The 15,269-nt window shown below is 50.2% G+C and overlaps 1 protein-coding gene across 1 annotated transcript in view; it reads right to left on the reverse strand.

The window, feature by feature from the left end:
• Window positions 1-566: 566 nt before the first annotated feature.
• The window catches only part of LOC149361076 (uncharacterized), a 38,612-nt gene continuing 23,909 nt past the window's right edge, over window positions 567-15,269 (reverse strand). The window contains exon 2 of the mRNA XM_089567988.1: window positions 567-708. Coding sequence (XP_089424114.1) covers window positions 567-708 — 142 coding nt within the window. The remainder of the gene's footprint in view (window positions 709-15,269) is intronic.

The raw sequence follows: 15,269 nt of genomic DNA on the forward strand, positions 1-15,269 counted from the left end.
CGTGTTTGCGGGCCAGGACTCTGCAATAGTCACCAGGTAATAGCCGCCCGAGGTGCCTGCTGTGCTCTCATCATGGCTGCCGGGGATGGATGCGCCGAACGGGATACGGAAAGCTCCGTCGCAGCAGGCGGCAGCGAAACGATGTGCACAGGACAGCAAACCTGAATGGTTCTACTGGATCTGCAAAATTTCTGGAAAGCACTCCGCATGCCTTTAACGCAAGTAACGGTGGGGAAACGGCGTCCACAAAGACCTGATGGCTCACTGGTCAGCTCGCGACTAAAACGTGTCAAGCGCCTAGGCAAAGCGAAGTTAGAGTGAACAAAGCCATTTCTTGAGTTGAACGAGACTGCTCAGTTCGTTCGAAGTTACAAACCGGGTGGGCAGCAAAGCGCGCCTCCTCGCTGGACCATGGTCCGGTGGCCGCGTCTCTTCCGGCATGCTGCAGGCAGCTCCGAACAGCCTTAGGCTTCACTACCATTGTGAAAATGACCCGGAACAAAACAAAGATCGTAGAATGGTTACGTGCGCGCGCCCGCGAAGAGATACCGGAACTGTGGGTGGCCCTACCCGCTCACTGCACAAAGCAGCTTCTGAGTTGTTGGCACCCACCGCATCGGATGGAGTCGGATTGCCCGGTGCCGAGCTGCATTACCAGAGAGCTCGTAGCGGCACCCGTGGCCCCAGGCCACCCGGCTCCCAGAGTCGCTACAGAGACAGCAGAGAAAATGTGCACAGAAAATGTACACAGAAAAATTTTTTGAGATGTGTAACCAACTAGCCCACCAGTTTGTTCTGAGCAAATTCAGAACACTCGGATCACTCACGAGGCTTCCGTACTCACTCACATCGGGCTCAGCAACTCCGCGGGCGCTAGGCCTCACGCTCCCTCCATGTGGACCAATTGGTTCTCGTGCTCAAGGAATTATAGAAAAAACTTTGCGAAAAGCTGACTGAGCATGTCCAAAAGTTCAAATATTCTGCAGCGCAATGCACCTCGCTTTAAAGAAAGCATGCCGCAGGTCCCAGCGATCAAAATTCACACTAGGCCTAGCACTTGTCAAGTCCGGACGAAGAGCATTCCTCGAACCGAATAGACAGTCGTCCAATGTCCCAAGAGTGGGCCCCACGTTGGCGCCAGGTGTGAGGTTTTTAATAGGCGAGGAAAATTAAGTTTCCTCCTTTACCCGCGGCTGACACAGTTCAGAACGGCGTACGGTACCGAGCACACGCCAACCACGGCGGGTCTTGCTCTGACGGAACAAAGGAAGGGCACTCTGGCTGACACAAACGACGCGTTTATTGCTGCCACAATAACAACACCTAGCAACAAAATATGCTGAGGGATCGAGGACGTCCGACAATAACACCAGCTAGCAACAAAATACGCTGAGGAATCGATTATCGCTGGAGCAGCCCTTTTACCCACCCCCTCATGTTTTCTATTTAAGGGTCTTTCCACCAGAATAAACTTTCAGTTGTGAGACAGCGCTCGTGTCTGTGTCGTTTCTTCGTGTGTCCGTGTTTCGTCGGGCTGTTTCTTCCTTTAATTGCATTGCCAACTAGCCCGGAACTTTGCTCTTCTGAATCGAGGATGTCCGACTCACCAGCACGATTACGAGCGAACGTTCGTCCGCGCCAGGGCAAGGGATACTCCGCGGCTGAACGGATCGAGATGCCGGAGAACATTCCTCCCCAAGAAGCTTCTCCATTCGCCCGGCCGGCGAGGAGTGGAGCGCCGCGCGAAACATTCGTACGCAGCCAGATCCTGGGCCAAAGAGGTCTGATTTCCACCGCACGCGCGCAGCAATCACGCAATCCGTGCCGCTCGTGTGGCTGAAACATCAGCGCCCTCCCTTGTTAGGGTAACTATCTATGGAGGGTGCATCTCGGGGAAGCCAACCAAAGGGGAAGACGAAGGACAGTCCCTACAACTGGAGTTCAAGCATTTATATAAAAAAAAACATCGGTACGTACCTGCTGGGCATCCAGTTTTGACTTTTTTAGGGTACCAATTCGCACCAAATATCTGTTTCATTTGTCAATGCGTTTTATTTCTGTCTAGATTCTTGTATTTCACTACATGAGAGCAGTTTTTATGTAGCTTTTTTCGCCAGATGCATTAGTATTCGTTTTGTCATGTGTTTGTTTTATCGCGGTTGTGATTTGTAATTCGATGAGCTGCGTGCCGATGAATCGACCTCTGCCGTTATGCCATTGACGCACCACAGCCATGCTCCGGCCAAAGCCCGTAAGAAATCGACGACTACCTGCGTTAGGATGAATATATGCCGAAACGCCTTTCCAGCCCCCATCGTCGTGAGCCTGGAGCTCCGTGTCGCCAGACCGTAGCTGCACAGTGGCAGTGCAAAGATGTTATCCCAGCCCCGGGAGGAGAAATTCAAGAAAGCAACCTTGGGAGCTGAGGTTGCTTACCGACGAACTGACGAAAATCCTCCGCCGACCACAACGCATGCACCGGCCGTATTCATTACGATTACGCCGCACACAAAGACTAGTTCGACGACAACTCGACTTAGCATCAAAATGACGCCATCGCCCAGAAGCGTGAGAACACCCTTCGCCATCCGCAATCATAGCACCTGACAAAGCCGAGACCGAACTACAAGAGCAACCCGCAATACGAGAACACGCACCACCGCCCTTGCAGTCCCAATGTACGCCCGTAATCCTACTGTCCTAATTGACAAGGAAGTGGATGATGGCGTGATAAGTCGAACATTCGGTACGCAGTTCAAGCATGTGACAACCACTTGGGATGGCATAAGTATCCTAACAGTTGGAGGCCTGCTAATTTCGCCACCAGGTCAACGTACCTCCCGAGGAATGGTCACCAGACTTATCTACCCTGCGAACTTCATAGTCGTGCAGCAGTGTTCTCGAGAAGTGATATTAGGCACGGACGTTTTGACTGAGCATCGCGATGTCACTGATGATCAACTCAAGACCATCATGTTTTCGCCGGAGGTAGCCCTACCTTTAAAGACGACACCGAAGCATCACGCCACCTTGAATGTGTTCGATTAAGGAGTAGAAGTTCCATCCCAGTTAAGCGTCAGCGTCTAAATGGATGCCAGGATTCCCAGGAACATGGAGGGTATCATCGAAGCAAACACGCAGTTCTTAGATCGAGGAATGGGCACCACTAGAGGGACCCCATTTCCAAAATGGACAAGCTCAAGTGTTGGTGACAACTTTAAGCGAAGATTACTTGCACCTGAACAAAGGTACGAGGGTTGCGTTTCTGGACTATAAGATATTCTAGACTAGAACTAATAAACATTAGGGCAAACACCCTTTCCGACTAATCCTCCGAAAGTTGGTTTATTGGTTTATTGGTGTTTAACGTCCCAGAGTAGATCAGGCTATGAGGGACGCCGTAGTGAAGGGGGCCGGAAATTTCGACCGCATGGGGTTATTTAACGTGCACTGACATCGCACAGTACACGGGTCTCTAGAATTTCGCCGCCATCGAACCCGCGTCTTTCGGGCTAGTAGCCGAGCGCCCACTGAGCCACCGTGGCGGGGCCAATTATCGTAAGAGTCGCCGAACTAAGAATAGTCCACTTTCAACGTCACCGCAAAAGCGACAGGGTTCGCACTCTTCTAGGAAATTACACTAAGTGTTTTTCGTAATCCTCGAAGGTCCGACAAACGCCGATTGTCAAGCACCGCATTGTAACTGACGAACACGCCCGACATCTCGGCGAAAGCACCTATCGTGTATCGCTGCGAGGGCGCCAAGCCATCCAGGATCAAATGGAAGAAACGTTTTGCGACAACGTCATCCAGCCATCGAAGAGCCCCGGATGGCACAGGTTTACTTGTTCATTACAAGTAACCCCCAAAGGCCCTCGTCAGGAGGGTATTACATAGGGGGATGGTAAAAAAACTGAACATGAAGATACAAGAGCGAACATCTAACATGACGAACTCTGCAAAAAACAAAACACGAAAAGCGCAATACCTGAATATTGAACAAGCACCTATATGTGGCGGAGCAACAGAGCGCAAAATTAACATAATGAAAAAGACAATTTAACAAGAAGAACAGAAAGCAAAATTTAAACACGTGATGGTGCGCAGAACAGAACTAGGAGAAAACTACACGTCGCATTCATTTTTAAAAGTTCATGAAATTATGTCGTATTCGCTTCAGTTGCGATTACGGAAGGCAGCCGGTTCCAATCAATAATGGTTTTGGCAAAGAAGAAAGGCGACACACTTCGGTTTTCCGTCGATTCCTGCCGCCTGAACAACGTTACAAAGAATGATGTCTGCCCTCTCATCCCCCGTCGACGATACATTGGACTAGCTTTGCAACGCCAAGTAATTCTCTTAGAACATGAGGAGCGGCTACTGGCAAATTGTAGTCGATGAAAGAGACCAAGAGAACATCAGATTGGTCACACCGGATGGCCTCTTCGAGTTCAAGGCATTGCCATTTGGACTCCCTTTCGCGCCAGCGAAGATTCAACTTATAATGAAGACAGTACTCAAAAGTCTGAAGTGACAGATTTGTGAAGTATACTTAGATTAGGTCCTTGTCTTCGCATGGAACTTTTGACCACCTGAAAAGGCAATGAAATCTTGCGGGCTAACCTTGAAAGCTGAGAAGTGCGTCTTCACCTATGAACGGCTGCTGTTTCTAGGGAACATAACGAATGACAGTGTACTCCCATATCGCAGAAAACACCTGAAATAGCGCCGTTTCCACCACCTGTCATTATAAAAGCTCTGCGCAGGCTAGCCGGACAGTGCGCAGCGCGTATTACCACCGATATGTGAAGAATTTTTTGCGCATCGCCGAACCTCTGACCCGACTGAGAAAGGCAGACCAGACGTTCAAATGAAAAAGCGCCGCAGGCGGAAGCCATCAAGGAACTTAAGCGTCATTTACAGTCCCCTATGGCCCTGGGGCACTTTGGTGAAAACGCCGAGACCGAAAATAATACCGACGCAAGCAACGTCAGCCTAGGCGCAGTGCTCGTTCAAAATAGCGATAGACTGGAGAAAGTAATCGCGTACTCTAAATACTTCCTGTCAAAGGCCGATGCTAACTATTCCACCAACGAGAAGCAGTGCCTCGTCGTCATCAGAACAGCTTGGAAATTCCGCCCTCACCTACAGACGACCATTCAAGGTGGTCAGCGATTATCTCGCACTGGGATGGCTTGCCAATTTGAAGGATACCTACGGCCACCTCGCAGGCGTCGTAAGGGGGTAAACCTTAAGGCATCCACACCAATGCGGACTGCCTATCTCGAACCGCCTTCGAGAAGCGACCGGAACAGGACAATGAGAACACCTTTTTGTGACCAGTAAGCACCAGCGACTTCACGCAACGCCAACGTTCGGAAACTGGCCTACAGCGTCTGGTCCAGTACCTCGGTAGCAAGGCTTCTTCCCCCATCAGCGTTTGAAAGTGGTGTGACCTGTTTTTTACCTGCAAAGTGGCATCCTCGGGAACAATTTCGGCCCCAACAAGACCGCATACTTCCCCCCGTCATTCCGAACAGCGCAAGAGAAGACATTCTGCATGCTTCGCATCACGAACCAACTGCTTGACACCTCGGATTAATCCGTACAGTACGCCGCACTGAAGTAAAATTCTATTGGCCAGGAATGTCTGACGACATCGCAGGGCACGTGAAAACATGTCATGACTGTCAACAAGGAAAGATACTACCAATGAAGCCATATATGCGACTGAAGCTAGTATAAACACCAAGTAAGCCCTTTCAGCAGATTGGAATGGATCTCCTCGGCCTCTTCCCAACTTCCACATCGGGTAACAATTGGATCATCGCGGCGACTGGCTACTGAACCCGCTGCGCCAAAGCAAAAGAAAAATGTTTCGTCGAGCAGATGCGTTCTCGCCATTACGCTTCAGATTTCATAACGGATGGGAGAACACCATTTATGACCGAGCTTGCCCAAGCCATTCTGAACTACAGCCGCACAAGCCACCGGCCAACTGCTGCATACTACCCGCAGACAAACGGAGTCAAGCAGCGTGTGAACAACACCTTTGCTGGTATGCTCGCCATGTGTGCGGACGCCGAACACCAAGCCTGAGATGCCATCCTCCCTTGCATTGCTTCGCCGAATGAGAGAAATTGACTACGAGGCAATGAGAAGAGGCAATATTCCAAATTACATAGGCTTCAGGATAATTCGAGCAAGCGGTGAAGGGTTGGATACGGCACAGATGAGGAAGAGCAGGAGTAACGAGTGTATTAGGTTTATGCGTCGAAAAATGCGCATTTGTGTGGTGCTTAGAGATTTTTCTGAAACACGAAGTGTACGAAGGGTTTCTGTAATACTGTAGTAGTGAAGATTTATTTCTTGTTTGTTGTGCGGAGTAGTGTTCTACGTGCGTGGATATGGCCAGGGAATTCCAGGCGCCCGGTGGTGAAGTTCAAGAGCTAGGCGCTACACCACCTCATTACCTGGAATTCCTGCGTTGCCAGGAATCCACCTAGTCATCCCGCATTTGTGCAGGTACCCGAACCCTATGAATTGCCCCTATAGCCTGCATTGAATTGGTATATGTGATATATCCTGAAGGGTTAGAAGGTGCTAGAGAGAGGTCCTGAATACTGTTGATTATCGGTAGGGTTTCTAGGGTAGCTGTTGAAGGGCAGTCAGTGTAAGGACCAAGGGTGTGTTTCCCTACATGACAGCGACACACTCAGCTCGAAAGAAAGGTAGAATGAAGCCACAAACGGACCGTTGAGAGATTGTAGGACCATGTCGGTTGCACGAAAGGCAGGAACCCCGATGCACTGCTCTCGTGGCTTTTCAAGGTGAAGTCGACTCGTTTGACAAGCGCTAATGCTCTTTTCGACCTCTTAGTGGCGCAGCTAGAAGGACTGCGCAAACAAGAGAGGCAGCAAGGTGATAGAGAGAAGCGCTCGTTGCGCTGAGCACCGACTGTCGCAAGCCAACAAGTCATCGTTCTTTGGACGGTAACGAGCGCGTATGCTCTGGGTCTCAATTTTTCACCGAAGGTCACCCGTCTATTCGTTGACACTGATGTATGAAAAGTGTAACACGAGGCACGTTTTATCACTTTTAATTCGCTCTAGCCGACAGCCGGAGCACTTTTCTTGTTCATTCGGGTTTTCTAAGTGGTCCAGGAAGTAATCAAATGAACGTGTTCTTTTAATGCAAAGAATTTATTAGCTCAGACTGGAGCAAAGATGTAGGATACATCTTGGTCACATTCCTCCTGTTCTTACTTGCATCAATAGCATTGCTTAAGATACTGAGAAGGTGATGGCCAGTTTACTGACAAAAATGTCGCTCGAAAAGGGGTGACAAAACATTAGCCCGGCAAAACTTTGTCGGTTCTTCCAGTGACACCATGACCACACCTAGAAATCAGTTTCTGACAATAGCCACTTTTACTGCAGATCTTTCTTTACCCTTAATGATGGTGCTAACCATATCATTGAATCGTATATTAGTGCGAATAGAAATAGAGTAGAGAAATAAGAATACTTAATTAGAAACTTTAAGAGGAGAGCGAATTGAGCAAATTCATGATCGTTCAGCAGCATGTTGAATCAGACAAAAAAAAAACAAAGGACAAGAAAATGATATAAGAAAAGGTACGTGTAATGGAAGTAATCGTAGCAGAAGGAAAAAGCGCCCGTGTCATCCTATCTTCTGTGCTGTGTAACATCGCGTTGTAACGTCGTGCTAATTAATCACGAATATTATGACTGAGAAATTTATAAAGAACAACTAAGCACCAAACTAATATCATAAACAATGAGCTAAATGCATCAGTGCTTGGTAGTCAAATACGAAATGTCACAAAAAGCTCTGAGCTAGCGGAACACAGAAAATAGCTGATGTGATTGTCATACTTACATTCAGGCCATACCATCGCTGTAAGCGTTCCTTTCTAGTTCGCGTGGGTTTTAGAGAAGCTTTCTAGAAAAGAACTTCCTATATACAAGACACTGTTGGCTACCTAGCCGTGCCTATGGATAAAGGACACTGATGAGGTGTTGTAATCGTTGGTAGCTCGAAACTGTTTTATAGAATATCTCACTTAAAGTGCATTACTTAATAGTTAAATTTTTCATCACTACGAACATTGCAATTTAGTTATAACCCTAATTGCATGTGCACTTCAGGGCCATCTTACTAATAGCTTGTCGAAGCTCACTAATTTGTTTCCTTTTGATTTCATTATTGGTTAGTTTGAGACATTGTCTTGTTCAAGTATACTGTTTATTGCTCTTTTGTTGCCATTTATGATCGACTTTTAAGTTCTTTCCATTGAATGTGTTTTTTATGTAGCTTACCCTCCCCCAAAGCCCCTCTTACATGGGCTTGTAATACTCCTATAAGCGGAGGTGCGGAATTCGACGTCCAGCTCCGCCACGAGCAAACCGGTTTTTCAATGGCTGCATGATTTCGTATGACCTGTCGATGGCTTTCTTGCGGACATATTCTTGGAAGAATTGTCACTAACCCCACCTCGCACCGAAAAAGCACGATAGCAATACCGCTCTTTCGCTGAGCAGTCTCTGCTCCAGTGGAAATTAAAAAAAGCCACTAAAATATAAACTGAACCAAATTCCTCCAGCATGCAAGTGCTGCTCATAATAACCGAATTCTCATTGTTCACAAGCTTTCTGTTCGCTGTTTTGTAGTTCAGACAACAGGAAAACTCACTATATAAACTGTGGCGTCAACCACATGGTCGTGCTTCCCACATATAGGATAATTGGAATCCATCTTTTTCATTCCTACTTTTTTTCATGATTGCAGCGCTCAGCGACGCTGTAAAGCGGAGGCGCTAAGATCGCCGTTTCCAGACGGCAAAAGCAGAAAATAAAGTGCAGCGGCGCGTGCTCGGTGCGCAAGCACGGCACGGGCTGTTCGGTTCGAGAAGCTTGCCTTGCTGGACCCCTTGTTCTGGTGCTCCAAGGCGACCCCGTAAATTCTCTACAGTGGTGACTCCGGCCTATGAGATGACCGACCCCAGCAACATACCACTGTCAGGCAAACATCCGCCTGACGCCACCCTGCGCCAACGGGTAGTCGCAGCTATCCAGCTCTGCCTGCCGACATACTGGCCCAAGCATCCCAGGATCTGGGGATGCTTGGGGAGCCATCTTCCATCTGCACCACTTCACCTCGGAGGCATCTAGGTTTCGTAACTTATTTTCCAACCTGCCTCCTGATATGGCTTAAAAGGTGACGGATGTGATCGTTAGACCCTTGGGCGATACTCTGTGCCAGCGACTTAGGCAGTGCATTCTGGACTGCACCATGGTGTCTGAGACCGCGCGCCTCCAGCAGCTGCTCACCTGAGAAAAGCTTGGAGATCGCAGCCCCTCCCTGCTACTTACTAGCGTGCGGCAGCTCCTGGGCGAAAGCAACGCCAACTCGAACGTCGTACTGTTGACAGAGCTTTTCCTGCAGCCTTTGCCGCAGTGTACCCGCCTCGTCTTTGCTGCTGCGGGGGAGTTGAACCTTGACCGCCTCGCCCAGCTAGCGCGATCGAGTCCACGACGCGACTTGTTCCGTCGCCGCCCTTGCCTCTCCACCAGAGTCCTCTGTCATTGCACGGTTACAGACCCGGAGCGACCAGCCAGCCAACCAGCTGCCCTTCACCCTGGCCGCCTTTTCGTAGTCATAGATCGTATTTCCATCTTGTGTTTCCACATCGACACTGGTGTTGAAGTGTGCGTGCTGCCGTCCTCCAAAGATGAGCGTACTTCCAAGTCACCTGGACTTACTCTCCGTGCGGGCAACTAAACCTCCATCGCCATGTATGGTCTCTGGTCCCTCACTCTGGACCTTGGCCTGTGGCGCATGTTTTGAAGGGTCTTCATCGTCGCCGACGTTCATCAACCCATCATCGGATCCGAATGCCTGCCGCATTTTGACCTGGACGTCAGCATAAGTCGCCACCGTCTCATCGACAGCACACATCTCACCGACAGCCTTTCCATCACTGGCGTATCGGCTGTCGCTTCCACTGGCATCCACACGCTTATCCCATCATTCCTGTGTGCCCAAGTTCTCGAAGACTTTCTCTAGGTCACGAGGCCTTGTAATCTCCACCATCCACCCAAGCATGGTATAACCCACCACTGTCACGCGTTGTCCACCCGTCGCAGCTCGTCCGCGCCATCTCTTCGCTGAGCGTCTGGCGATTTCTAAACGGGAATTCGACCACATGCTGCAGCTGGGTATTATTCGCCCTTCGTCCAGCACTTGGGCCTCACCGCTCCATCTGGTGCAAAAGGAAGAACTGGGTGACTGGCGTCCGTGCGGCGGCTACAGGGCTCTCAACGCTCACACTGTCCACAACAGGTATCCCCTTCCACACATTCAAGACTTCAGTGGACATCTGGAGGGATACAAGATCTTTATTAAAGTGGACCTTGTTAATCCATATCATCAAATCCCGGTTGAACCGGCCAATATCCCGAAGACGCCCATCACTGCACCCTTCGGCCTCTTTGAGTACTTGCGCATTCCCTTAGGGCTACGCAGCGCAGCTCAAACTTTCCAAAGATTCATTGCTGAAGTGACGCGCGGACTCCCGACTGTATTTGCCTACATCGACGATATCCTCGTGGCGAGTCGTACTCACCAAGATCACGAGCGCCACCTCCGGGAACTCTTCGAACGCCTCCAAGAACACCTAGAAATGTGTCTTCGGCTCTTCTGAGCTCGAGTTCCTTGCCTACCACATATCGGCCGTCCATTAGCTTCTCACGTCAAAGTTCCTAAAGACTTCCCAGTACCGACTACCCTACGCAAGCTCCGCGAGTTCCTGAACCTAGTGAATTTTTCCCGCCGCTTTATCCCGCGCTGCGCCAAACTTCTTCATCCCCTGACCGATCTCCTTCACACAATCAAATGCTCCTCCTCCGCAGTTTCCTGGTCTTCGGAAGCTCAGGCTGCTTTGACGGCTGCAAAACAAGCCCTCACCGATGCGATTCTTTTGATCCTTTTAGGACTTGGGCGCGCACTCGTATCGCGGTGGATGCTTCCGGCGTGGCCATTGCTGCTGTTCTTCAGCAGAAAATCGGCTCCGAGTTTTACCCACTGCGTTTCTCCTCTCGGAAACTCCAACCTGCCGAGACTCGCTACAGCGTATTTTCCGTGAGCTGCTCGCAGTCTATAAAAAAAAAGTGTACACTCGCGCTCAGCATCCAGGCGACGCTTACTCATCATACATTGAGGAAGTGCTTGCTCTCTGCCGTCGTGTGAACAAGAACATTCCTGAATCCGACCGCGTTCGCCATGTCCTGAAAGACATCGGCTGCTTCGCCGCCTTCACTGCACTTACTGGCCAGAACCAATCATTGATCGTACACCCTCGGACTACCTGCCAGCGTCTTGACGACCAGCAGCCGAAACGGATTCTGGATACCTGGGATTCCCGCCCCTCTACTGATGCAGACTTGTGCAACCTTATTCGCTCCATCATCCACGAAGAACTCCAAGGCGCTGTTTCATCGTCTGACGCCGGATTTCTGCCCCCCACTCCTGTCTCCAGTTTGCGTGACATGATCAAGGACGAGCTGGCCTCCTTCACGCGTGCGATTAGTCAAGAGCGCTCTGTCTGAAGTTGCTGTATGACGTATGCTCAAGTTGCTGCGACACCATCCTCACCCTTCCTACCGTCCTGTTCTGAATCTGTGTAGCCCAACTGAGCAGACCTTTCACCAAGACCTCCCGTCGCTGCTTATCCTCCTTTATGGCATCCGCGTCCACCTCGTCCCGCTTGTTTTTACTGCGGAATCCCTGGCCATGTCGCGCGTGAGGTGACGAGCGTGTGGGTTACAGTGACCCCCGACATGTCGACATGTACCCCCCGCAGTTTCCGTACCGCCCGAACTACGACTATCCCGATCATCGCTCCCCTTCACCGCCGACTCCTCCTGACCGAGCTCCGAACGTCCGTGCATCGCGTCGCCGCTCCACGTCAACTTTTCGTCGCCCTTCACCGCCTCTTCACCCACATTCTCAGCCCTCGAACCGCCACCTGGAACACTGACTTCTGAAGTTTTCGCAGGTAAAACTGTAGCTCCACAATATCGAACAAGTTCTCCTCCAGCCCCATCACGTCTGTTGTTCGCAGACGTTAAAGGAACTCTTGTGCCTTCAAGGCTGCAACCCAAACCCACCCAACCAGCTTACCTATCTGCTTTCTTTGGTGCGACACTTTCCGCTACCATCAGCAGCGACCTCAAGTCAGATCAGGCCCAAGCCTTGGCTGCCGTCTTGCAGAAGCACGCCTCTTCCTTTCACACACATTCTGCAGCTTTGGGCCAAACAAGTGCCACCACCCATGACATAGAAACTGACGGCTCTGGGATAGTTCGTCGTCGCCCGTACCGAGTGTCTAGTTCCGAATGCCAGATTATCCAGGCCATTGTGACTGAAACAAGTGAAAGCGGGCTAGTTGGTGGTTGACAATGGAGTGCATACTGCAACCGCGCAAAACGACGAGGGTCGAAGAGAGGAAAGCACAGGACAAGACGCGGAATTTCAACTAAGGTTTACTGCAGGAAAACCACATTTATACAGGAATTGTAATCAAAAATAATGAACAGCCGATACCATCAAATAACACAGGCACGTGGCGCGTCTTGTCCTGTGCTTTCCTCTCTTCGTCCCTCGTCGTTTTGCGCGGTTGCAGTATGCACTCCATTGTGACTGACATGCTGAATCATCACATCACACGTCCTCCTTCGAGTCCGTGGTCCTCTCCTGTAGTGCTAGTGCAGAAGAAGGATAGTTCAGTACGCTTCTTCGTCGATTATTGCGCTCTTAACAAGATAACTCGCAATGATGTATACACACTTCCTCGCATTGACGACGCTCTTTACTGCTTACAAGGAGCCGAATTTTTCACCAGCCTCGACCTGCCATCCGGTTACTGGCAAACCCATATGTATGAAGATGTCAAATAAAAGAGAGCCTTTACCGCCCCAGATGGATTATACGAATTCAGCGTTATGCCTTTTAGTTTGCGCAATACTACCGTCATGTTCTAGCGCATGATTCATACAGTTCTCCGGGGCCTCAAATGCAAAACTTGCCTTTGTTACTTCGACAATAGTGTCATATTTTCGTCTACCTTTACAGATCATCTTCAACGCCTGGCTGAAGTCTTAACCACGCTTGCAGGGGCTGGCCTTCATCGCAATACTAAAAATGTCGGTGTGCCTCCAAATCCTTTAAAGTGCTTGGCTGCATCGTCAGCAAAGATAGCATACGACTTGACACTGATAGAATTGCTGCTGCTCTCCCTTTCCCCTGTCCATCCAGTGCCAAAAAATTTCGTATTCTTCTTGGACTGGCATCCTACTTTCGTCGGTTCGTCGACAACTTCGCGTCTATCGCGTCGCCTCTAAATATGCGTCTCACTGCCGGAACAAATTTCATCTCGTCTAGCGATTGCGAGGCGGCGTTTGCAGAACTTAAACAAGCCCTGACGTCCGATCCTGTCCTGTGCTGCTTTTATGAATCTGCTTCAATAATTCTGCACACAGACGCCAGCGGGCACGGTCTCAGTTCTGTTCTTTTGCAGCGGAAAATTTCATCAGCCGGAAAGGTCGTTGCCTACGAGAGTCGTACTGTCACTCCAGCCAAGCGGGACTTCACCAACACCGAGCAGGAGTGCCTCGCCATGGTATTGGTGTTGAAAATTTTCGCCCCTATATATGCGGCCGACCCTTCTGGATTGTAACAGACCACCATTCTTTGTGCTGGTTATCCTTCTCCTTAAAGAACCTGTCTGGACGGCTCGGGCGCCGGATTCTCGACCTCCAACAACATGAGGGCGCCGTCGCTCTTTCGTGTTGTCCACTCACTTCGCCGCCACCCCAACCCACGTCACCTCCTTCGTCACCAGGCCGTCCTGAGCACACACCATTTTATGCAGTGACAGCGCGCCTCCATTGATTTCGTCTCTCCAACAATGCCCAGAGATCTCGCCACTGCCGAACGCTCACTGACTGCCTCACAAGTGCTGCGGAAAATACGAATGCTCGCCAGCGCCACCAGCTCACCAATTTCACGATATAGAATGGCACACTGCTCCGGTACACCTACAACATTCTTGGCCCATTCTGGGTTCATGTCGTTCCCCACTCCCTCCGCCGTCACCTGTTGCAAGCATTCCGCGATAATCCGACCGCTGGTCTCTTAGATGTCCAGAAGTGCTAGGAGCTTTTCGAGCGCCTTTGAAGAATACGTCTCCTCCTGTGTCCCCTGCCAACGCCGCAAACGATGAACGCCTCTTCCTGCGGGCCTCCTTCAACCCTTTCCACGCCCATTCAGCCCATTTGAAGTTGTCGGCATCGACCTTTGCGGACCTCTGCCATTAACACCGCCGGGCAATCGCTGGATCGTCACCTCTGTGGACCACCTCCCCAGATACGCAGAAACGGCAGCTCTTCCTTGAGACTCCGCTGCAGAGACAGCCCATTTTTTTTTGCACGCCATTCTTCTGCACAACGGAACCCCTCGTGTTGTCCTCAGTGACTATGGCAAGGCTTTCCTCTCCACCATCTTAGCGCAAGTTCTTCATGTCTCGACTACCACTCAAAAAACAACATCCGCTTATCACCCTCAAACCAAGCCTCACAGAACGCCTCCATAGAAACCTTTCGGACATGTTTCCGTCTACATTCAACCTCATCATATCCACTTGGACTCCCTGCTGCCATTTGTTGCGTTTGCCTGCAAAACTGCCCTACAACGAACTACACGTTACCGACCCTTTTTACTTGTTTACGGCCGGACCCATACCTTCTTCATGAGGGCATCTTTCTTCTCTGCTCTAGTCGCCTCTTAAGCACCCTGCCACGAACAATTCACTTCTCGCCTAGCCCAATGCCATTAACTTTCGGTATTGAACACAGAAGCTTCCCAGGCCTCCTGCAAACTTCGCTAATGACCTCACCCACCGTGCTTCTCTTTTCCAACTGGTGATGAGGTTCTGCTGTGGACACCCATGCACACTACATGGTTATATAAAAAAAATTATGAACCGCTATATTGGTCCCTACACCATGCTTGAACAAACGTCTCCCATTAGCTATCGTTCGCCTCCGCTTCACCTTTACAGACCGTCCCTGTCGTGGTATCGAGCTCTTTGCCCGTCGCCCATTATCCCTCTAACTCGCGAGCAGGATGGTCGCTTTCGTCGGAGGGGACAATTATTGTAAGCATTGTGCGCGAACCTCATCTTCATT

Source organism: Amblyomma mixtum, chromosome 2, assembly GCF_055824585.1.
Source record: "Amblyomma mixtum isolate Tamu chromosome 2, ASM5582458v1, whole genome shotgun sequence".
Classification (NCBI taxonomy): Eukaryota; Metazoa; Arthropoda; class Arachnida; order Ixodida; family Ixodidae; genus Amblyomma; species Amblyomma mixtum.